The 23,694-nt window shown below is 51.4% G+C and overlaps 1 protein-coding gene across 2 annotated transcripts; it reads right to left on the reverse strand.

Moving 5' to 3' along the window:
• Positions 1–3,397: 3,397 nt before the first annotated feature.
• Positions 3,398–9,006, reverse strand: HINFP (histone H4 transcription factor). Of its 2 annotated transcripts, XM_019547096.1 has the most exons (9): positions 8,827–9,006; positions 8,476–8,702; positions 8,149–8,260; positions 7,132–7,284; positions 6,745–6,822; positions 6,532–6,652; positions 6,302–6,440; positions 5,170–5,294; positions 3,398–4,793 (listed from the first exon to the last, which is right to left on the reverse strand). In XM_019547096.1, exons 1-9 carry the CDS (start codon positions 8,981–8,983, stop codon positions 4,301–4,303), a joined length of 1,605 nt encoding a protein of 534 aa, XP_019402641.1. In that variant the 5' UTR covers positions 8,984–9,006; the 3' UTR covers positions 3,398–4,300. The 2 variants fall into 2 exon arrangements, with proteins under 2 accessions (XP_019402641.1, XP_019402642.1); XM_019547097.1 differs by lacking the exons at positions 8,149–8,260; positions 8,827–9,006 and having other exon boundaries at positions 8,476–8,771.
• Between the last annotated feature and the right edge of the window lie 14,688 nt (positions 9,007–23,694).

The following is a 23,694-nucleotide window of genomic DNA, read 5'->3' on the forward strand; positions in this document are numbered from 1 at the left end:
CAGGAGGGCTTGGGCGTCCAGCGGCCGTCGGCTTGGCAGGCGCTGGCCGGGTCCCCCAGCAGCAGGAAGCCGGGGCGGCAGGCATAGCGCACCACGGAGCCCACCCACCAGTCGTTGCCGTGCACCACGGAGTTGAAGTCTGCTTCAGGCCGCCCGCAGTTCACTGAGGACAGAGAGACCTGGGGGCCCCGCTCAGGCGAGAGCACCAGGCCGCGGGTCCCTGCCCTGGCACGGGGGGAATGCCAGCGCCGCTCCTACAAGGGCTCTGGACCCACAGAGATGCCACAGGTGCATGTGCCAGGGCAAGGGGACGTGGTGCCACAGGGTGCGAGCGCGCCGGCTGTTACTGCCACGTTCTGCAAGCCGCAGGGGCATGCACGGAGGCCCCAGTGATGCAGAGGGCGGAGGACAATGACTGCCATGGCCTCAAGGATGCGAATGCGCCCTGCTACCTCCATGGCACCAGCCACACCTACTCCCCCCAGGGTGCACAGGGTCACTCAGCGCCCCCCAGAGCCCGCAGTGCCCCCATACCTCGGCAGAAGGACTTGTACCCCAGCCAGCAGCAGCTGCCGTTCCCACACGGGCTCCTCTTCAGCTCCTTGTGCTTCCCCTTGCACCCCCCAAGGCACAGTGGGGCCGTGCCAGACCAGTACGTGTCTGGGAGCTCTGCAGCAGGCGCAGAGCAGGACTGAGTTACTGGGCTAGGGTCTCGCTCCCCGACACCAGCCTGCCCTGCTCCTCCCAAGCCCCGTTTCCCTGCTGGAGCTCCCAGCATGGCTAAGCCAGGCTGCTCCAGCCTGCCTGAAAGCAACCAGGCACCGTCTCCTCTTTGCCAGCTCCGTGCACCCTCAATAGGCGAGCAGCACCCCGCTCCCAGCACAAGGCAGCACTGGCTCCATGACACGTGGGCCACAGGCCAGGCAGAGGGAGCAGGGCTGGGCCAGGCCACGCTGCCAGGGGACCAAACACCACGTTCTGGGGAGCTTTGCAAAGGGATGAGTCCTTGCAGCCACCCCTAGCGCACGGCCAGCCCAGGCTCCTCCGTCTTGACTGCACACAGCCCCTCTGTGGAGGGTTCAGGGCTTGACCACCCAACCTGGCCGGCAAAGCCCCCAGGGCCGGGGCAGTGCCCAGTCCCCTAATGAGCAACCTGGAGCCTGCAGGGCCTCAGTGACCCAGGCAAGACCTCTCTGCCTTACAGCGGAGTGCAGACACCCCCCATCCCATGCTGCTCATGCAGTAGGGCCACAGCCCACAGCTCCCTGGCACTCACCTTCCTGCTCCTGGCTGGCAGCAAGCCCAGCCAGCCCCACAATGAGGAGTCCCAGCCACATGGTGCCTAAGCAGGGCCCCCTCTGCTCACCAGCCAGCCCCTGCCTGGCTTTAAAGCTCCCGGTTCTGCCCTTGCTGGCCTCTGGCTGTGCAGGTCATGGGCCCTGCCTGGCCGTTTCCCCCGGTGCTCCTAGCTGGCTGCCTGCCGGCCCTGCTCTGCCTGGAGCCAGCTCTCTCAGGGGAAGGGGAGCTGTTCCCTTCTGCTCAGCACTGGGTGGGGAGTCACACCACCCAGGCAAGGAGCTCCCATTAATCCCCAGTCTCCCCCCTGCAGATAATCTCAGTGGAGATTACCCTGGCCATCGGGACTACATTTAAAGGGACACCCTCCTCCATCCCAAACAGGTTGCCAATGAAAGCGAAGTCCCATGCAGTAGCAGGCGGCAACAGCTTGCTCAGGCCCTACTCCCAGAACCCACCCGCGCTCCCGGGACAGGACAGGAACTGCCCAGCACTCTGCCCGGGTACGCCCAGGCTGCCCTGGGACAGGAAGAGTATGCCAGCTTTGGGCCCAGCCCTGCAGCAGCACCAACACAAGGGATGCCTCCACGTGCTCCAGCGCTGCCCAGCCTGTTTCATGGAATGAATTATTGCTGCAACTCAAGCCAGCCCTTGTTCATCCCTGCCACCCACCGAGTTAAGTATGGCACCAGTGACGATGGTGCCCTTCCACTGTAGGCCAGAGGACACACCCAGGGGATGTGGTCGTGGCTGCCCGAGCCATTTCAGCTTCCTCCCCCACAGGAATTCCCTTGGAAGAGGCACCCACATGCCTGCCCACCTTGTTGCCCAGCACCTGGTGTACATGCTGCCCAGGCCCAGAGCGCACATCCCTGAGGCCTGCGGTCAGGGCATGCCTAAGAGCAACGCTTGCGTTGGGTTCATAAATCGGGCAGCAAGCATGTGGCCAAAGCTGAATGGAGAGTGAGGCCCCCACCACCATCCCACATGCTCCAGCTCCTGGAGCTCCAGGATAAGGGACAGAAGCAACACCCAGTGCCTCAAGGGGATGCCAAGGCCAGAACCACAGCGTAAGGACCCCCCGGAGCCCAGGCCCAGCCCCCAGATCCGTCTCACGAAGGAGACAAGACACCTGGCTCTCAGCTTCCAACACAGAAACACCGCCCTGGCTCCCTTCCAGGAACCTCTGCTCACCACTTTCCTGCAAGATGGGAGAATCCATCTGCCCCATTTCCCCAGGCAACAGCTGCCTGGAGGAGGAAGTGGCTGCTTCCTCACCTGGCTAAGCTGGCGCTACAAGGTATGAGGCCTCATGGTAATCCAGAGAAGCAAGTGGAGACAAAGGTCTGGAGTTCCCTGTGCTAGAATGCACCCGGGAGCTTTTCTGCAACTCAAACACAGAGCTCAGACACGGCCCTTCCAGACCTGTACACAGATGGGGTAAGAGCTTCAAGCTGCTTAGACCAGTGCCGCAGGCCACATGGATGCTCTCCAAGGGCTATGCCAGCTGTGCTGCAGTTCAGCATAAGCCCATTTGGAAGATTTCTCTCTCCCTTTGGGTGGACTACAGCATCCAGCTCTGAGGCCTGTGGTGTTCAGCCACAGTGGGGCTGGGTTTCCCCAGGGGCTGCATCCCGAGAACCTCAGCACCAGGAGAAAGCTCCCCAGCAAGAGATCTGAAAGGCACTGGGAAAGGTGGCCAGAGCTGGGGTGGGCACCTCCCAACAAGCTCATCGCCCACCCCCAGAGTGGAGCAGGAGTACGAGTCACCTACGCTGGGCAGAGCTGCCCCAGCTCCTCACAGCTGGGGCTGGGCTCAGGGATCATGATCCTTGCACCAAGATCCCAGCCACGAACAAGCAGGAATAGACCTGCAGAAAGGCCTGATCCTCCCTGCAAAGGGATGTGGCTAACATCCTTCACCCAGAGAGACCTTGCGGGCATCACTTTGGAATTGAGCCAGCGCTGCTTGAACCCACACAGCACCGTGCAAGGGCACAAACCTCCAGGCCCTACTGCTCGCTCTGGCCCTGCCCAGTGGCATGCAGGTGCCCAGGATGACTGGGGGGGGGGCATAAAGCAGACACAGTATGCAAGGGGCTGGCCTGGCATGCAGGACCTTTATTTTTCATGGTGAAATGCACTTTGGGCAGGCCAGCACCTGAGCCCCAATGTGGGGAAAGCCACAGGCAGGAAGCCGAGGGGGCACAAAGGCAGCACAGGGATCCCTCAATGAGAAGGGCACCCTCACGCTGGCACCCCATGAAGCGTCTTGCCCTGCCTTCCCTCAGAAACCAGCAAGGAGACGACGGGGAAGAGACAACACTAACACTGTGACAGGAGCTTCCCCAGGCTGCTAGCACAAGGACTAGCCCACTGGGAGAGCCAAAGGCACCAGTGTTCACCCACACAAGATGCCAGACACACAACACCCGGCTGGGGTTGGTCACTACTTCCCGTGGTAGGACCAGCACCCACAGCCTCCTGCACGTGGCCACAGGAGCTGGGTTCTGGCCAGGCCTCGGCAGGAGCCAGCAGCAGCAGAGGCCCAACCTTCCTGCCAGGAGCCATCATAGAGGACACAAAGAACCAAACCTCCCAGGCAGGATGGATGGTATCACTGTCAAGGAGGCTTTGGTGTCCTCTTCCCTCCCTTTTGAGCTGTAAGCCACTTCCCGTCACGGCAACCCTCAGCCACTGCCACCTTCTCCTATTGGAGACAGGCCGATCCTCCCCCAACCCTATGCGTTTACCCGCCCACCCTCCCCCTATACCAGTTCGCCTCTGCAGCTGGACAGCACAGCAAAGGGATCTGGCCACAACTCCCGGGAGGAAAGCAGGTTCTGGGACTCCCATAGGCAGTGCCATCCCCCTCAGCTCTGGTGTTAAGCAGAGTTTGGACAACGTCCGAGGGTCCTAACCTGGCGATGCCACGGGCTCAAATCTAGGCCAGCCCCACCTGAGGTGGCAAGGTCCCCTGGGGCTCCCTGAAGCCAAGGTGACCTCACACTATCTGTATGCCCAGTTCCTCTGCTGTCTTCTGCAGCCGGTCCATGACATTCTCCTCTGGCTCCTCAGTGAGGCTGCTGGGCGCAGCTGCCCACTCCTCAGGGTACGTGCTGGCCATGACATAGAACACTGTTTCGCTCTCCCCATGCTCATTGGTCTGGTTCATGACATGGATAATAGTGTCAGAGGGGGTGCTGGGCTCTTGCTTCAGCAATGCACCTGGCTGTGTTGTCCCAGGGCAGGCCACAGCGTACAGCAGGGGTAGCGGTGTGGCCACGTCGTTGGCTTCCTCCAGGGAAGCCTCCGCAGGTGGTTCCACGATGATGACCTGCAGGTTGCTCTCGTCCTCGGGCAGGACCATGCAGTCGCCGGCGCCATCCAGTGCCTTGCCCTGCTTCTCCTGCTCCTTCAACAGCTGTTCAGTCAGCTCCACACTCTCGTAGCGCACCAGCTGCAACCGCATGTAGCCATCCTCATGCTCCTTGTACCTGATGGGCCAGACAGAGGGACAGTAGAGCTGGCAAGCAGGACCAGTGCAGCCAGCAGAAGGAGCATTTACTTGGGGCACAGCCCTGCATACCAACACACCCGACAGGGTCACTCAGGCATCAGCAGGGGCTGCTCACTCCTCCCCCTCCCCAGGAGGTAATGCTGCAGCCCGGACCATGGGCAAGCCCCTAAACCAGGCTGCTCCTGGTTCATCAATGTGAGGGCGCAACAGGAGAAGCCTTGCCAGGAATGTCAAATCTAGCACATCAGTTGCCTCTCTGACCCCAGCCTGTAGACACTGCATCTCCAGCCCAGCCCTGAACTCTGGTGATATGGAGCAAAGGAAGGGAGAAGGGGGGGGCAGAGTTCTAGTACCTGAAGCGAGGGTGGCCCGAGGGCCACTTGAACTGATGCTTTTTCCGGAGATGCACGGTGAGATTGTTGCCCCGCGTGAAGCATTTGTCACAGACGTGGCACTTATACCGGGGCTCTGAGTCACCCTGCAGACGGGTGGGAAGGAAGGAAGGATGTTACAGTCACAGCTCCCAGCCAGCAGGCCCGGGCGCTCCCATTCAACAGGTGACTCTTCCACCTGCTCCCCAGCAGACCCCACTGTACAGGCTAGAAGCATAGTACTGCCATGCAAGCATGGAAAGGTAAGGCCAGGGCAACAGACAGCACTGGCAAAGAGAGGCCTCCCACATACCCCAGGGACCTGTGGAAAATCACGCAGCAGACAGTACTGCCTCCATTGCTGGTTTTAGCTCTCCATGCCCTTGACTGAGAGCTCTTTCAGGAAGCATCTGTCTGTTTACCCATACCGCGCTTGCTGCTTGGTAAAAAAAAATCTTTAGCACTTAAGAGTTGCTGCTGTTCCCGGCACCAGTCCCTGGTGGGGAGCGCTTCCCTGTTCTCAGCCCAAGAACAGAGCTCTGAAGAGATGAAACACTGGAATGAAACGACGGAGCAAACTCCACAGTCCCCAGAGGCCCCAGACTGGCCCATCCAGCACCAGAGCTGCTGAAGTCATCAGCCCTGCTGTGCAGGGAATGAGGGGGAACAGCCGGGACAAAGGAGCAGCTATGTGCTAGCAGGTACTGCATGTGAACATGCTGACCCAAGCCCGGGGAGATGAGCTGCGCAGACCAAGAGCCTCACAGGTGATCTGCCTCCAGTGTCGCCAGAGCTCTGGGGTAGGGACACTCCAGAACAAGCCCTGCCCACCCCCCAGGGCCCTCTCAAGGGCAGTGCCCAGCAGTCTCAGGGTCAGGGTGGACCTGGGGATTCTCTCCCAGGGTGCACTGAGGCTACAATGTAGATACACCCTGGGCCTCAGTTTCTCCCTGTGCATGGAGGGGATGATCGCATTCCCCTTTCCTCACGTGCACATGTTGTTTCTTTCCATGTACAGGGCCTAGCACGAGGGACTCCCAGGATTTGCTCAGGGCCTCCCAACCTTCCAGAGAAGCCCCAACTGAGAGTGGCAGAGCCCTGGGGTGCCTCCCACCTCATGGACCTTGCGGTAGTGCAGCTTGATGGAACACAGGGAGCGAGCGGAGAAGCTGCAGCCCTCGAACTCGCAGCGATAGGCCGGTTCTTTGCTGTGTGTGTCAAGGTGTTTCCTCAGACCAATTAAATTCTTGCAGCTGAAAAGACAGAAGAGAATGAAGCTGAGCGACCAAGCAGGCCCTGTTCTGCCACCGCCCCCCCTGCGAAGCACTCCTTCCTGCAGCCCACCTGTAGTCACAGTTGTCACATTTGAAGGGACGTTCCTCACTGTGGCGGAAGCGCATATGGTTGCGCAGGGAAGAGGGCAGCGGGCAGGTCATATCACAGAGAGGGCACTTGTAATGGTTGACTGAAAGAGAGGGACCGAGGGAGCTGTTATCACGGGCCAGGGAAGGGAACGGAACATGCCCAATGAGGGGGCAGGGGAGGATGGTCACTCACCATGGTGCCTCATGTGATCACGAAGCAGCCTCTCCGTGGCAAACCTCTTGGAGCAATGAGAGCACTGAAACCTCTGCTCTATAATGGAGAGGGGGAGAACGAGTGATGAAATGAGATCTGAGGCAGTAACTAGTGGCCAAGACAGACGCTTGCAGCCACTGATGTGCCTTCCAGCACCATCACAGCATTCCTTGGGCTGCCACATGCACAAACTGGGAAGCACTGAGCTCCAAAACAACCTTACTGACTCTAGTAACTGGGAACAAGAGATGTGGAAGCTGGGAATAAAAACGCAGAAACTAGCAAATCCCTCTCGCTTCTAGCTCCAGGCCCAGCCTCAGCACCCCCTGCCCCAACTCACAGCCCAGGGTCATCCCCTGTACTCACGGTCCACGGTAGTCTGCCGGCGGATGTGGTCAAAGAATTTGGTGTTGTTGGCAAACATCCCCCCACAAGTTGGACAGGCCACCACCTTTTCCTGCGTGTGGCTGCGCAGGTGCTCCCGCAGCTTGCAGCGCCCCTTGAAAGTGCAGTCACAGTCTGAATGCAAGAGGAAGAAACAGATGCTGGTCAGAGCCATGGCAGAGACCTGGGAGTGCTGAAACACTCCTGGCAGTACAAAGGAAAGTGGCTTGAAACCAGCCAGCTCCGCCCCAGGGAAGCCTCCAGTTTGCTATTCCACTGTGCGACAGGTTGTCACTACCCCTAGAGGCTAATAAAAGATGTGTTGTAGACAGTAACCTGAGGCTTGACCCAGCTTGCAGCCACTATCCTACAGGACAACACAGGTATTTCCTCAGTAAGCACTGGCATCGTGGCCTTAAAGCATTACAGCACTCTAGCTCCGCTAGACCCGCACGGCAACAGACAGATGAAACGGCTGCACAGGCCCACCCGATATTAATTTTCCTGAGCCTGGGTTTTAAAACAGCTTCATGTCAAGTCTGCCCAAGCTGAGTTTGGCATACGCTGCTGTACAGGAGGGTGAGCAATGACTGAAGCAGGGCCTGATGCAGGGGCATTCAGAAACCCCTAAACTGCTGTAAATCATTAGATATACAGTAAAAGCTCTGTTATCTGGCATCCCCTGGGAATGGGGGATGCCGGTTAATCAAATATGCAGCGCCCAGCATCAGTGTGCCAGGGGACAGGGAGGGGGATCCCCCATGCAGGCTGCTTTGCCTCAAGCCGTAGAACTGGCAAAAAAAAATTTGGCTCACGGCAGCAAAACAGGAAGTCCCCCGGAAGTAGTACTGCCGGTTCCGCTTTGGCTGCATCCCTGGGACGCCGGTTAACAGAGTTTTCTGGCTAACAAAGTGCCGGTTAACGCAGCTTTTGCTGTCACTTGCTTCCCAACCCCCTTCCACACTCTCCCCCAAGAGCTCTCACGCGGCTGTCAGGTACCTTTCCAGCCACACGCCACCACGTGGTTCTCCTTCCCAGCAACCTTGTAATCCAAGCAGAAGCTGTGATCCTCCACGTGCCGGTAGAACCACTCCGGGTTATCGAATGACCTCTGCGGGGCGAGGGGGATTTGGGGGGCAGACAAACAAATAACCATTAGTGTGGACGAATCCTCATTTGACAGAGCTCAGGGGAACTCTCCCTCGCCTCGTCCAGAGGCCTCGCTCCGATCGAGATGCGGCCACACGTGCAACGCTTGCCAGACGACGAAGCGCCTACCGGCTGCTCCGCACTCACCCCCGGAGCAGTGCCGCGGGCGGCCCTCACCTCGCAGTACTCCCACAGACACTGGAAGTTTTCCTGGATCTCCGGCACGATGTTGCGGCTCTGGAAATCCAGCTGGCAGTGGCTCAAGTCCGGCTGGCTCTGCAGGGCCTGCAGCCCCCACTGCTTTAGCTTTGTGTGGTAGCAGTGGAAGTAGACGTGACGGATCAGGTCGGCCAAGCTCTCCGGCGAGCAGAAGCCGCACTCCTGCCACAGGCACGTGTATTCTTCTGCAACGCAAACGGGACACGGACACGTGCCCCGGGTCTGTCAGGGGCCGCATCTCAATCAGAGCACGGCTCCCCCCAACCCCTCCCCCCGCCCCGCCGGGGGGCTGGACAATCCGGGCCTCACCCAGGGGGTCGCCGTCGCCGCGCTGGGCGCGGAGCTCCTCCTGCTGCTGCAGGTGCTCGGAGACGTGGGCGCAGAAGGGCTCCATGGCGGCGGCCACGTGGCTGCAGCCGTCCCACTCACACTGCAGCACCAGCGCCTCGCGCCGCCCCGGCGCCATGTTCCCGGCCCGGACCTTTCGGCGTCGCCGCGGGGGCACGCCGGAGCACGGAAAGCTGCACACTTCCGCCACGCCCGCCAGCCAATCAACGCGAGGGAAGAAGCTGTGCGCGGTGCGCCGCTGAGCGAGTCCGGGCGGGAACTGGGTGGGCATCATGGTTCCGGCCAAGTGGCACCGGAAGTGGGGAGGAACAAGGCAAGGGGGGTGACCTTTGACCTCCTTGCCCCCTTAATCTAAGGGACCTTTGACCCCATTAGTGCAGGGGCTTTGGAGCTGTGGGGTAAGGCTCTGTGTGCTGCCCTTTGACCTCACGGGGGTCAGGCCCAAAGAGTGGCGGGCAGCAAGGGGCCGGGGTCGTGCATGGGCCTCTCACCGGAAGCTCTCGGCTGGCCTCGCTCCCACCGCAGCTTGTCCACACCCGCCGATCCTGTCTCGAAGGGATATCATTGATCCCCCAATCCTGCAGCTCCACGGGAGCACTTCCCGCCCCTTGTATCTGGTCTCAGGCTTGCCCCTAACCCCTGCCGGATCGTCCCCTCACCGGGGGAACAGCTCGTCGGATCGTTCGATGGAGTTGATAACGTCCGGTCCTGCACGTCGTGAGCGCTGATCATCTTTTCCACTCAATCTGTCTGCACCCAAATGTGTTTGTCCCACTTCCAAAAATTGAGATTGGACGTAGGGTGGAGCAGAGATGCACCAATGCCTTGCAGCTGGCACAGGAAATGTTACCGAGCTCGAACCCTTCCTCCCCCTGATTTAAGTTTCATTGTTTGTTAGGTTTCGGGTCGGCGCTCCTGTTGCATCCCTGGCGACTCAGATAGGAATGGTCTTTGAGCCTGGGTGACCTGGGTGATGGCAAGCTCGTTGCTATTCTTGCTATGTGTGTTTGTCCCCCCAAAGTCACAAGAGAGCTCATATTGGGTTCATTTTCTTCACGTTCAACATGATGAATGACAATGCGAAAACTCATGCAAATAACACTAGGCAAATAAGAGGCAGAAGTTCCAAGTCAATACATACAAACAGCAATTTTGCTGTGAAACCAGAAGCAAAACACGGGGACATTGAAACTTTCCTATAATATCTTCCTTGCAAACAATGATTTCTATTCTCTGGTTGATGTGCATGTATAACATAGTCATTATTAATGAGACGAAAGGTGATAAGGGCTTCTTGCTTGGGTGTTGTTTTTTTTTTCCTGGTGCCCTGAAATGCTTAATAAATGGAATCATCAGATAATCTAATAAAGAACACTGTAAACATTTACAGACCATAATTTGAATCTCTTTTCTTTCCTCTATTCTTCTCTCTCTTTACAGAGTCCCTCTAATTACTACTGTTTTCTCCTCCCCCCTCACCTCCCCCAACACAAAGAGTGAAATACCCCACTGAATAATGAATTCAGGACCAGGATATAAAAGCTTCAATACTGTGGTTTTCTTAAAGATGGTATCGACGGCAGTAGTCCTGGTGTTTCTGAGTAACGACAACAAAGAGGTGCACAGTCCCACAGTGGAAAGATACTTATTATTGAAGGAAACTTCTTAGTCACAAATTTTCCAGGGAAAAAGGTCTTAAAAGCTTGGGGTGTGGGGGTGGAAATTTGTATGTCCTGGCTTTGGCAGCATTTTTCCATGTGTATTTTTAAAAACATTTTGCTTCCCTCTTAGTACTAGAACTAATTATTTGCTAATATATGACCCAAACCAGGAAAACCTATTGATTTCTACTGATCAGCTTGAAGTTAACCACATGCTTTGGTGTGTTGCTGGATTGAGCAGGGGGACGAGGGGTATTACTGATAGTACCCTGCTTGAGAAAAAATAAACCAACTTTTCACAGTAGGCCTTTATACATCAATGGGATGAACACATGCTGAAAACTAAATGGGTGCATTAATATCTGCCAAATCAGGGCCCAAGTGTTCAGCATCTAATGAGAATTCACACGGCAGCTGCTTTTCACAGTGAAGTTTGCAGAAGTGTGAAACTCTGCAATATATTATACCAACTGAAATGTAAAGTCAGTCACCCATGTCCTCAGGGTAAACACTGATTGTTGTATAAACATGTAACCCCCCAGCATCCTATAAGATTACAATCACAATCGTGACAGCTGGAGGTCCTGGTCAAACACAGCAAATTAAGTATCAGCTTTATGTTGCATGTTTCAAGATAGCGTTATATAGCAATACACAGTGTTTTGTGATAACACTTAACGATAAACTACAAATATCCTCTTATTTAGCAGCAAGGTGGGGGATTTAAAACCAAAATTGAATGACACAAATCAACACTCGCTCTTACAGTTGCACGTCTAACACCTTGTATTAGGAAACAGGGCAGTGAGGTTAGCCAGGTAGCAAATACAAGTCAAAATCAAATGCAGTTGGATAAAATGTGGCCTGTTATGGTGATGGGTCAATACACAGCTGGCTGTATAGCTATATCCTATCACACATCCTGATTCCACAAATTAAACTTCATGGAAGATGCATGGTTAAATCCAACAGACTGAACAGAAAATCTCATCCCTATGTGACTGGAAAGGCAGGTGCATGTTAAGAGCTTGGTCTGCTGTAGGACAAGCATTGGTTGTGGTTGGATTTCATCTTTGGCTAATTATTTCCTGTGTTCAGGAGACAGAGCAGTTCCAAGTCCCAAGGGCTTCAATGCAATTATTTTCCATCGATAAAAAAGGCATGCAGAGGGATAGACATTTTCAGCAATACAGGGAGAGCAATCCTAGCTGCACTGCTGCCGATAGCCCTGGGACAAAGATTTGCCCTGGGTCTGCAAAGTGGTAGTAAACCAAGCAAATAAGTTTGAGCTGGAAGCAGACAGAGCTGGTGCGGGGGTCTGACAATGGATTGACCTGTGGAACGCTGTGACAACTCAGGATGCAGAAACATGATGCTTTTACTATGACCTCCTACCCTGGCCTGGCTTCACTATCCCACCTGTTGCTCCTGGTCATCAACCTAGGTTCTCTTCTCCCTGCCCCAGGGACTGGTCTCCTTGTCGAAGTGTCAGCCCAGTGCTTAAGATGATGGGGGCACTGATTCCTGTGCCCTGCCTGTGGGGTCTATTGAGATAAAGGCAACAGCAGTAGCTTCTGCGGAAGTGAATTTGGAGGTGGAAAGGGAGACAGAGAATATTCATCAGCGATCGAAGCACAAGAAACTTGTAGATGGGGAGAACAGTCTGTATGGGGTGAGATGAGGATCTCCCTTACATGAAGGAGGGAGAAAAGAGGTCTATCAGAGACTCCAATATCCAGGAAGGGTATGAAGCCTCCCATTTGGGAAGCTGCCCCTCCCCTTTGGCTTCTAACCACTTCGGTTCAATTCCACTCTCCTTGCTTTCTTGGGGCAGGCAAGGTATCACCAGGCTAGAGCAGGTTAAATGCACCAGGACCTGTGATTTAACTCTGTTATTTCAGTCCCTCTCTCACCTGCTTTTCTTTCTCCTGGCAGCCACTGCCAACCACTCTGCTTCCCCCACCCCTCAAAATAAAATTAAAGATATTTTGGAAAAATAAACTCCCTTCCCCAGTTATGCCGGCTGCACACATGACGGGCCAAATTCATCCCCAGTGTAACATCGCCAAGAGCCCCAGGAATTCAAATGAATGACAGACTTAGCCTAACCACACTCTGGAGCAGCCAGCGGAGTCCACAAGAAATGAAGCATTTGATTATGAAGAATATACGAGCAGCATTTCACAGGTGTAAATAGAGTCCCATCTTAGGCAAGCGGCTGAGCACTAATCTGCACTTCTTCTAGACCAGATGCTGCAGATGTTCCTCACTCCATTCTTTCTCCTACCTATTTCTCTGCTGAGGTTCCTGCATCACACAAAAATGATCTGCCAGCTGCTTAACTGGGGCAAGTTTCTGAACCAAGGGAGAAGCGTAAATACAGTTCACTCTGCTGCTTAGTTCAGGGACAGCAGGCACTGAGTTTCTCAGAGTACATTGCCATCTGCAAGGAGTCTAGTGACGACCAGCAAGACACTGAACCTGTATTAGTAGAAAGATACTTGCAGATCTCAGAGAACCAAATGAAGGCCTTCCAAATGGACTATGAAAAGAGGATCCAGCAGAATGAGGGCTGGTCAAGCCACGTGGATATTCACTTGTGGGGCACCACGTTGCATCTGGTCCTGCCGGCTATTGATAAAGTTGGTACCATGCTTGGTGGCTTTTGTGAAGTTAACTGGTGGTGTCACCCACTTCCTCCAAGGGACCCTGTTCTCCACCACTGACTTCATGGAGAACCTCCTCAAGATTTAGTTTTATTTTCATTTTTAACAGCCAGCTTAGCTTGTCGTCCAAGGGCACAGGAGGTTGATTCGTTGTTTGTCTGCACAGCGCCCAGCACCGTGAGCTTGAGGCCTGTAGACACCGGCTTGCCAGCTTGAGGCCTGTAGACGCCATTTCTTCCACCCTATTCCTTACTCTTTCTGATGTCTGAAGCCACCTGATTGCTGAACGACTCATCAGTCTTTTATGTTAGGGGACTTTTGCCCTCTGCAAAGAAATTCCATTTTCACCCATGAATTGCCTTTTCAGTCAAGAGAAAGAACCTTTGAGAAGGACCTGCACTGACCATGCAAATTGCAGTGAAACAGACATCCAAAGATTTGCATTTAAACAAATCCCAAGCAGGCTATTTCAGAGACATCACTAAATTGTGAAAAATACATTCCTGGCAGGCTCCAAAAGGACTCCGTCGGCGTAGAATGAACATTGACTTCAGTCTCACCTGGCAAGCTCATGCAGATTCACTTCCAGAGCCCTCGCAGAATCTGAAAAGGAGGACGTACAGCAGCGCTCAGTATGGAAACGGGTGAGTTTCATCCTCAAAACTTTCCAAGAGTTCAAATGTTGCTGTCAACCGCGTTTAATCAAAACAGCAATGACAGAGAGGAAAAAAAGGAACAGGTACATTATGTGCTGTCTGGGCAGATCTAAACAATAAGGACAGGACTGGTGCCTTACATCACTATGTGGGCAACAGCTCAGTAGTTTAACAGCATTGACTAATAGTTCAACCTCCCTAAGTACAAGTTAGGATGCTTCCTTCCCTCACAATGCAGTGTTTCTGGAGAATGACTGAGCCATCATTATTCTGTGACATGACTTAATTTACTTGAAGATGGTAATAAGAGTCTATTAGACTCTTCTAATAGAACATCTTATTCTCGTAGAAGCTTATTTTCCCTTCAGGTTTTTAATGTCTCGGGGACAGGTCTGGTTCATGGAAACCAGCGGGGCTGTCTATGTGACAAAGGGTTTCAGGGGTCGGCCCTTATCTTGCAGCAGATAAATGAGATCAGCCCTAACCTTGCATGACTTAAGCCTCTGCACAACTCTGGCTGGCTGAGTAGACCAGCTGGTTGCAGCAGGACTTGCTTGTGTGAGTAAAGCCAAGGAGGAGGGTGAGTATCTGCAGGCCTGGGGCCTTAATTTGTAACAAGAATCGGGGACTTAAGAGACACGTGTAATATCACAGCACTGTGTTTTGCTACAGTGAGTCATTTGATAAAAATTGGCCTGTCCTTTCGCATGCTATGTTTGATGCTAATGGTATAAAGGAATCAGCCCTATGTTTGATGCTGATATGGTATAAAGGCCAATGAAGTCCGCTCAGTCCCACAGAAGGATATTATCTAACGTGCTCAGACTATAGTGATGGCATAGCAATAACAACGCTGCCTAGCTCTTACGTGGCACCCTCCATCAAGTGCCTCGCAAAGGAGATGAGCATCATGTTACGGGGGGGATACTTTGGCAGTTTGCCCCTGACTGTCTAGCAGTGCAGCAGCCAAATTTAGGAATAAGATCCTGGTTCCCCACTTTCCAATCCAACAGGCCACCTTGTCGGCCCAGAACAGCAGGGAAGTGTCACTATTCCCCTTCTACAGAAGGGGAAACTGAGGCACAGGGAGGCTGCTGCAAGGACACAGGACCAGGCAGTGGCTGTCAGGATCCCAAGTCTTCAGGGTCCCAGAGCAGGGCCCTCCTGTTACATCACACGCTGCTCTCTCTTCCCTGGCTATGCAGCACACCTCACCTGCTCCCCAAGCAAGTAGAAATCCCCTTATAGCAAAAGCCAACCCATCCGTCTTGCTGCAGAAGCCAACCAGCTAATCCCAGGACACTGACAATTGCTCTGCACATACTAAGTCATACTTGGCAGTCCTCCTAGGATTTAAGGTTTGCTTCAATCATACATTTATGGTTTCTCCTAGGCACACACTTAACTCATCATTGCAATTTATATACATCTCTTGTAGCATGAAGAGTGTCCCAAGCTGCATATATGGTTTGTAAACCTGTTGCTGTTCAGTCTTCCCTTTCCCATCTGATGTGGCCAAAGCCCTGGATTGCCACTGGCATCCTGAGCACGTTCTTTCAGATGTCCAGAGTTTGCTCCATTAAGGTGATTACTTATGAAAGCCAAGGACTTGATTTTCATATACTCTGGGGCCCCTTTCCACGGCACTGGAATCACTCAGAGGCCTTAATTTGGAGACCCTGCTAGAGAAAGGTCAAGGAGCCTTCCTGCAAATTATGATCTGGCTCTAAGACTCCCAAGTCCCATATGCTTAAACCTCCTGGTTCCAATATCATGCGTTTCAAAAACAGACCAAAGTTAGAGGTGGGAAAGACTGAATGGCTGAAGAGGTTTGTCTCTTTAACCTTGATCAAAACCCCAAAATGTTCAGCCAGTAAGACCTGAAACCAAATGTCTGTGGCACCTTCAGTTGGCTGGTTTTCAAAATCAGGTGCGTTTGAGGAAAAGACAAAACTTCCCAGAAAAAAAACCAAACGTTATTATAGTCAAAATGCGATTTGCCATTTTTTCCATGGAAAAAGTTTGATCAGTCTTATCGAAAAGCCCTTCTCTCCTGCCCATGGAAATATCCTTCCCTCCTGAACATTTGCTATTGCTTTTTCTAAAGATTAGTTTTGAATTCCTAAAGCAATGGGATTGTTTCCTATATCTTTCCTGAGCTTATTCAACAGCTTCATAGACCCTTAAGGTTTTCACTCAATTATTCCACATTTCCCCTGGAATAACTAAGATCAGCATTGATCCATAATCAAGAAAGCTTTCTAATAGTGTAAGGCCTTGGCCCAATAACTTGATCTCTGCTTAGCTTCTTATCTGTGTAAGGTACATGTATAATGATCCTGACCTGACATACGAGATTCAGCTCTCATACCAGCTCAAAAGCACTTTGAGGTCCTGAGTGTAGTTGGCATATGCTATTCACTTTTTCTGTGTTACCTTGGACTAGGATCTGTGACAGGGATGCATTAGCTGCTTCAATTTAAATATAGACATCTTAGAAGCATGAATGTTTAAAATTCCTGGGAAATCCCCCCCCAAGCAATCAACATTTTACAGAAATGCACATGCGTATGCGTGTGTGCATGTACCTGTAAAATCTTGCCTCCTTGTATCTTTCTTGTTAGCAAATCTTTTTAAAGATGTTGTTAGCAGCTTTTTGCCTATCACCAAAGAAACCGCGTTTCTTGTAGAGCTATGACACAGCTTCGTCATCGTTTGCAAATAAACATAACCAGGTCTAGCACCGGAAGTTGTGCTTCAAATCGATGGAGAAGGAGCTAGGGGCTACAGCAGAACAGGATAAAAATCTTATTCATTGGAGGCCTGAATCAATGCCCAGGGGAAAGGCTTAGTCAGCGGATGAGTCACGCTCCATCAGCGGAAGGCTCTCCTGACTCTGTGGGGTGCTGGGTGTCTGCTCCCATCCGTGCCATGGGCGTGCTTGGGCATGTCACTCTGCCCCTGTGGTCCCCGCTCTTCTCTTTGCCTCTTTAGACCGTCAGGTCCCCAAGGCAGCAGCTGTTTTTCCCAACGAACACGATGGAGCCCTTATCTCGGTAGGGGCCTGTGTTCACCATCTGAACCCAAACTAATGGTTGTAGCAACAGCAGCGGCATGGCTGGTCCACTGTACTTAGGCAGCACGGAGCCCACACCATGGCCAGCCACCCCTCGCGCCCTCAGACGTTCCCCTCTCCAGGTTCAGCACCTTCTCTGCACCTGGGGATGGCAGGATGTAGGACTCACGGTGACAAATGGAGACTGCCAGCTGGATGAGAATAAGCAGGAATGTGGAAAGGTAAATCAGATTTCTAAAGAGATCAAACACTTCCCCTTGGGGACACTTGTTTGCTTTCTGTCCGGAAACACACGGCAGTTTGTCGTCCGAGGGATTAACTCGAACATCAAGTTTCCATCTGTAACATTTGAATAAAAGCCTTGTGCTCCGCTCCTCACCGGCAGCCACAGGTGCGGGCTCTTTCTGTGGGCAGACTCCAGCTGAGAGGATAAAGGAGCCGGTGCCTTATTGTGCTTCTGCTCTGGTGCATCCCTGGGCTCAGTGGCAGTCAAAACAGCCAAGCAAATGGCAGGCTTTGCAGAGACTGATTCTGCCTGTGTGCACCTCTTCCTGAGCAGCTGTGGCCTGGTGAATGGGGCACGGGGCTGGCACCTGGGGTCTGCTCCCGAACACACCACTGTCTTGTTGCGTGACTTCACATGAGTCACTTTGTTCTTCTGTGCTGCGGTTTCCCCATCTATAGGATGGAGGCGACGATACCATTACTGACCTCTTTGCAAAGTGCCTTGAGGTGGGAGTACCGTGCTACGTGAGAGCTCCAGTTATCATTACAGCCTGGCGCTGGGGCTCTGCACAGAGGCTAATGGCACCTTTAAAGAATACCTTTGCTCAGGTTACCCCGTGGTTTTTTTTGACTGACTTACCCCCTGCCACCTGCTAACAGGCCCTTTGAAGAACGGCCATGTTCTACTAAGTTGATTTGCTCTTTCGTCTTGGCCTATTCAAGGGAAAGTTTTTGGTTTAAACTGAAACAAATAACGGAGAACAAAAGCCTTGCTTGTCATCTTCTGCCTTTCATTCCCATCAGACATGCCAGGCCTAGTTATAACCTGCAAGCCCTAACCACAATGGGCCACGCTCTTAGCTGGTGTCACCTGATGGAGCATCACTGATGTTAAATCAGGTGCACTGGTTTATACCATTAGGAACGATTCAGTTCTTTTAGATGCGTAGAAACATCACAAGCATGAATCTCTAGGTCAGACAAGTCAACTTGGATATCGCATCTCTGACCATGCAGACAAGCACATGCACATCGTGTGTTCTCCAAGCCGTCTGTTAAAGCAAAGCTGCTAATCAAGGCAAAGCAAACCCTGCACCTTTTCCCTGAGCCCTGCCAAATACATGTTTTTTGCAGTGTGCTCAGACCATTGGACCAACAGGAGTAGGAAACCAGTTGCTCCTGCCCTCAGTGACAAACCCTGCCAGGGGCTCCTTTGTTCATGGGGAGAGCCCAACTCAACCCAGGTATGGGCTGTGTCTTGGAGCAAGGGGCACCTCTCAGGTAGACGGCACCTAGACCCAGCGTAATGATGTTCAGCCTTTTAAAAAATGAAATGATAATAGAATTTAAAGTATTAAAAATACCCCCCAAAACCCTTTCTGTGGTGCCAGCCCAGTTAGCAGCTACTGCTTCATGACTCTGGGAAATATCTTACCTATCTTTGCCTGGGGTTGCTTATACAGTGGAGTGAATTTTTTTTACACTATATGTGTTTCTTCCTCCACCAGTGAAAGACTATTTGTTATGGAAACAGAATTTTGTTTGGTAGGGAAGAAAGAAACAGAATATTTGCCCATTTTCCATTTATCCTGGGGATTTTTAACTAAAATTCTGTTACCGTACATTTTTGTTCACCAAAAATGCAGTTTCAGTATGTGCAAACCTTCAACCATCCTTCCAAACTCCTTGTGTCTTTACCAAAGACCAAAATAAAGACATGTTTGATAAAAAACTAGGATCTTTGCAATGTAGCCCCCCTTTCCTTTCTGAATCCTGGGAGGTGACAGTAAGGATGAAATTAGGTTTGGCAAGCTGGTCAGCTGACCAGTCAAATATTGTCAGTTGACTGCATATTTTTTTGATCATTCAAAAATTATAGCACTGCTACCAAAAAAACACATTGTTTGTAGTTTGTTGACAGAAATATGATTTTTTAATTATTTTTTTACACATTTCTTAAGGAAAAATGGTGCTTTTCCTGCATATTATTTAGACCTATTGGCAATTTTTGACCGATATTTGACGGGTCAATGGACCAAACTTTATTTGACTGGTCAAATATCTAACCCTAGCTGAAACTGCCCACAAAACTCTTCCATCTTTCAGACCACACTAACGACCGGCTTTGAGACAGGTGCTGCAGAAGCAATGTAGGAGAGAGGGCTCTGAGCATGGAAAAGAACCGTGTAATGCTGAAGTTCCTGACTTCTCAGGCCTCTCCTCCTAAGCCACATTTGGCACAAGCATCACACAGAGAGCAGGAGGAGACAACTGTCCTTCCACTGACCTTGACCTGACTCTGCCAACATTGACCTTCTTCAGCCCCAGAGGCCAGACTTGTGCCCCTGGAGCTAAAGGAGTGACTTTGAGCTGGTAGTAGTTAATAGGGCATATCTACACGTGCATTAACGCACCATAATTATGGTGCAATAAGTTTAGCACAGGTACTAACTTAATGCGCAGTAATTGGAACTACTGTGCAGAAGCACCGGCGCACGTCTCTTAAGTGATGCTAATGCACAGTAGATTAATTATACTGCACATTAGCACATTAGCATGGCACTGTGACATGCTAATTCACAGGAAATTAGTCTACTGCCCAGTTAGCATCTCATGTAGACGTGCCCATAAGGTGCCTCTCATGTGTCAACCATGGAGGTATGGCAATACCCATTCTGCTGGGGAGCTATGCTTTCTAACTACTAATTACTGGCTATTAACGGGTTATATCCAAGATCTTTAAATTACCTGAATGTTTCCATTATACATTTCCACTCTCAAAAGTATGAAAATAATAAGAATATCATTAACAAATTGCACATATTGGTGGTAACTAACCTTATTTTTTGCTACCTCTAGGATTTTGCTAACCTAGATTTTTGGCTGATCACAAAGTAATTCCCGTAAGATTTAGACTGGCAACTCCAAGTGGCTTTTACCTGCTCGTTTTGGGGAGTGGGACCTTGGCAGAATGAGTGGGATAAAAGTATCTCTTGAGACTAACCGCATGGTTCATAATTAAAACCCCCCTCTCTTACAGACTGGTAATGTTTTATGGGTTAGAGTAATGAAAGTGCACAAGAAAAATCACATGCGGACATAGGCAAACCACAGCTTGGTGTCCTAGAAGTGACCACATCCTAAGTGTAACAAGGCTGAGTGGACAGACAGTCAAATACTGAGCTCTGAGTACAGAGGAGCTGCAGAGTAAAGCCCACACTGATTCCTGCGGTGGTAGATTCTCCCTGGCATTAAGAAACCAAATTAAAATTGACTCGTTTGAGCACAAGGCTAGGAACCAGGAACTCCAAGACCTCTCAGACAACCCATCAATACAGAGCAACCTTTCATGCTAATGGAGTTTGCTCTCCCTAGGTGAACCCTGGCCTGCCTAATGATGTTAACTCCACATGGCGAGAAGCATTTGATGCTTTCACACAAGGCGGCAGTGCGCACTTGGCACATAGCTTAGGAAAACCTCTGAGGTGCTTTTCGTTGGCTCACGGAAAGAGAAAGTGGTTTCATGAACTAGCTCCTTCTCACTAGTTCCAGTTTTGCACAGTTGGTTCAAACTCATTGACACGCCAATGTATTTTGGCTATGCCATTTTAGGAATTGTCCTCACTATGTGGGTAGCAATACCGCCTCTGGTACTATACCTGCCACATACTAATGTCAAGGGTCCCAAAAGCATCTTATTATTTTTCAGAGGAAGCAAGGAACCTCACAATACAATGCCTACTGAAATTAGAGAGAGCTGCATGACTAATTCCCTTGTAAAAGGGTCTGAAAAGCTCTACATATATTGCAACTAATAGAGACCATTTATGATCTTGGTTGGTCTCCTGCGTAACACAGGCCAAAGAGCTCCCTACCTTCCCCCGCCGAGCAATTCCTGTGGTGGAGAAAATTATTCTTACTGCATCGTGGCCCCTTAGTGAGCCCCCAGGACTTCCCTGCTGAATGGTACAGGACAGCAGAGACTGTCCTTGGGTTCTGCTATTACACAGTGGCGGGCCCAGGAGGGTTATGATCTATGATGGGGCCACTCAGCAGTAACTGAACCTGAATAATACATAGTAAGCTTTTGGGAAACATCCTCTCTCAACGGGAAGATGCTGGACAAAGTGACAATGCATTTGCTCCTTCCTTTATCAAGCTGTTCCACTTACTCCACCCATTGTTTGAACTCTGCTTCCTCTGCTCAGCCCCGACAGACTACGGCAAACGCGTTTACCAAGGAGTGAGAGTGAAGCACACGGTCAAAGACCTCCTGGCGGAGAAGCGATCGCAGCAGAGCAGCGGCTCCCGATTCAGCGTAAGTCCCGCTTGAAAGAGAAATGCCATTTCCCGTAATCCCCTGGCTTTAAAGAGGATTTGCACGGAGCGCTGTGCTTCTGTGCCACTGAAATCCCCATGAAGCAATGTTCTCAAAAAAGAAGGACTTCATGGAGTGGAAGGTGAAAAAAGGCTCACACTCCGGGGGTTTTGGACAAGAGTCTAGTCTAGGATAGCTGCTGTGGGACCTGAGCGCATCTCTTCCATAATGTCAGAAATTACCGGCCGGGGGAAAGCAGGCAGATTTGCGCATCGAGGGTCCCGTCCAAAGAACATGAAAGTCTCTCTAATTAATTTCCCGTTCCGATGAACCCCAGAGGGGTTTGAGCCCTAAGAAGCACAAGTCTCACCCTGTTTAACTAAACTGATAACACTAATTCTCTTTCCCTTTCACATACCTTTTATTAGAGCTTTCAAAGACAGCTTCATTTCCCCTCAGCTCTGATTGACCGAGTCAGTCTGATAAAGCTGAACAGGCCCCCCCTGGAAGCGCTATTTGGTGCACAGATGCATATAAGCAGCACTAAAAAGGCCATGCAATGATTTCATATTCATGAAAAGAGAGGCTGGGTATCAGCGTGCTGAGGCTCCAACACCAGAAAACAGACAGGAGTAGTAGGTTTCCCAGTGGAAATGCTATATATTTTCTATAACTGGGCAGCAGTAATGCAATAGGCTTGGAAATGGCTGCAATTTGCAGAACTCAGACAACCCCCAACCCCAGCACAAAGCATTAAAGCACCCTATGTTGTCCTTACACTGTTCCTAGTCTGATTGAGGGCAAGGGCACTTGGTTTCCTCACAAGATCAAGCAGCATCCTCTAGAGACCACACTGCAAATACACAAAAAGGCAGTGACATTGTCTGTCACAGTCCTCCCTGGCTTCCTGCATTTGCAGTCTAGCGGGCTGTCTCCTGGGCTGGCAAAATGCTAGCTTGAAATAATGAGATGAGTGATTATTGACCCCTGGAGACCTGGAGCAGCTCAGCCTGTAGATTTAAGCTCTCCTCTATGTGCCCCAACAAACTGGACACCTCTTAAGCGCCAAGCAAGATTCCCCAAATGCCTTATGGTTTCTGGTGCCACCCTGCCCTGCTTTAAAGGGGCTTGGTTTTTTGGTGGCTTGTGCTCCACGCTGTCTGACTACCAGGTCCTTTTAAGATGTCTTGAACTGCACAGCGAAACAACAGAGGTTCTCTCGCTGCTTTTGAGAATCTGGGGCAGGAGTCATTGAGAAACTCAACGTAAAAGGAAAAAACAACTACCCCCACCAGCCCAGCTCAGCCCAGCCCAGCCCCGCACTGGCTGAGCCCATATAAGTTCCCAGCTGTTCTGTGCAGTCACTGGTTTCTACTTTAATTTCTGCGCCCAGGATTTGAGCCCTTCATATTCCTCTGGAAGGTTACCACTGGCAGAAAGCATTTGAAGACCCTTTTGAGGAACACACAACAGGCAATGGGTCTTGGCCCATTCCCATCACTTAACCATTGGACCTTCGTATCTGCCATAGGTGCTAGCAAATGCAGCATGTCTCACTGCAGAAATTGCACTGTTTCCCCGTCTTTTGAACACAACAAACCCAGAGGAATGCTTAGGAGGCTCCCAGTGCAGTCATCAACCAACTGATCAACTCACACCCCTATATAGAGTGTGTTATTACACGCACTGACGTGGGGGGGCATTCATCAACTACTGCACGCTCCCCAAAGTTGGCAACAGGCAGACTCAGGCTCCCAAGGACAATAATTTTACTGTTTTAATTCCACTGACATCAGCAGTTACTTCAGTATAAAACCAGCATCCGTCCCTTTTCAGGATCCACTCTAGGGCTCTTGGACCAAGTCTTTGGTGCTAATTTAAGAGGAGTTCAGGTAAAACCATTCTCTTTCTTAAGTTCCTCCCATCACTGTAAGTTATCCTCCTGTTCAGAAAGCCAAAGAATCACCTGACGAGTTGTTTTCCTCCCGATATTTATTGACTCGCATCTCTTCCGCCCTCTAAAACATGTCTTCAGGCTGAGAATTTAAAAGACCCCTGAATTCATTAAAATTATCACTGTCCCCGGAAATCCCAGCTCCCTTGAAATCAATGCAAATTCTGCTGTTGTTGTCAACAGCGCCAGGATTTCACTCAAAGGATCTAAATCTCCTCGAGAGACTTTGAAGCTCGAAGCCTAGCTTAGCCACCCCTATTCAATTCTCTTTCA

The sequence above is a fragment of the Crocodylus porosus genome, unplaced genomic scaffold (genome assembly GCF_001723895.1).
Source record: "Crocodylus porosus isolate Cpor-Errol unplaced genomic scaffold, CroPor_comp1, whole genome shotgun sequence".
NCBI classification, from domain to species: Eukaryota; Metazoa; Chordata; order Crocodylia; family Crocodylidae; genus Crocodylus; species Crocodylus porosus.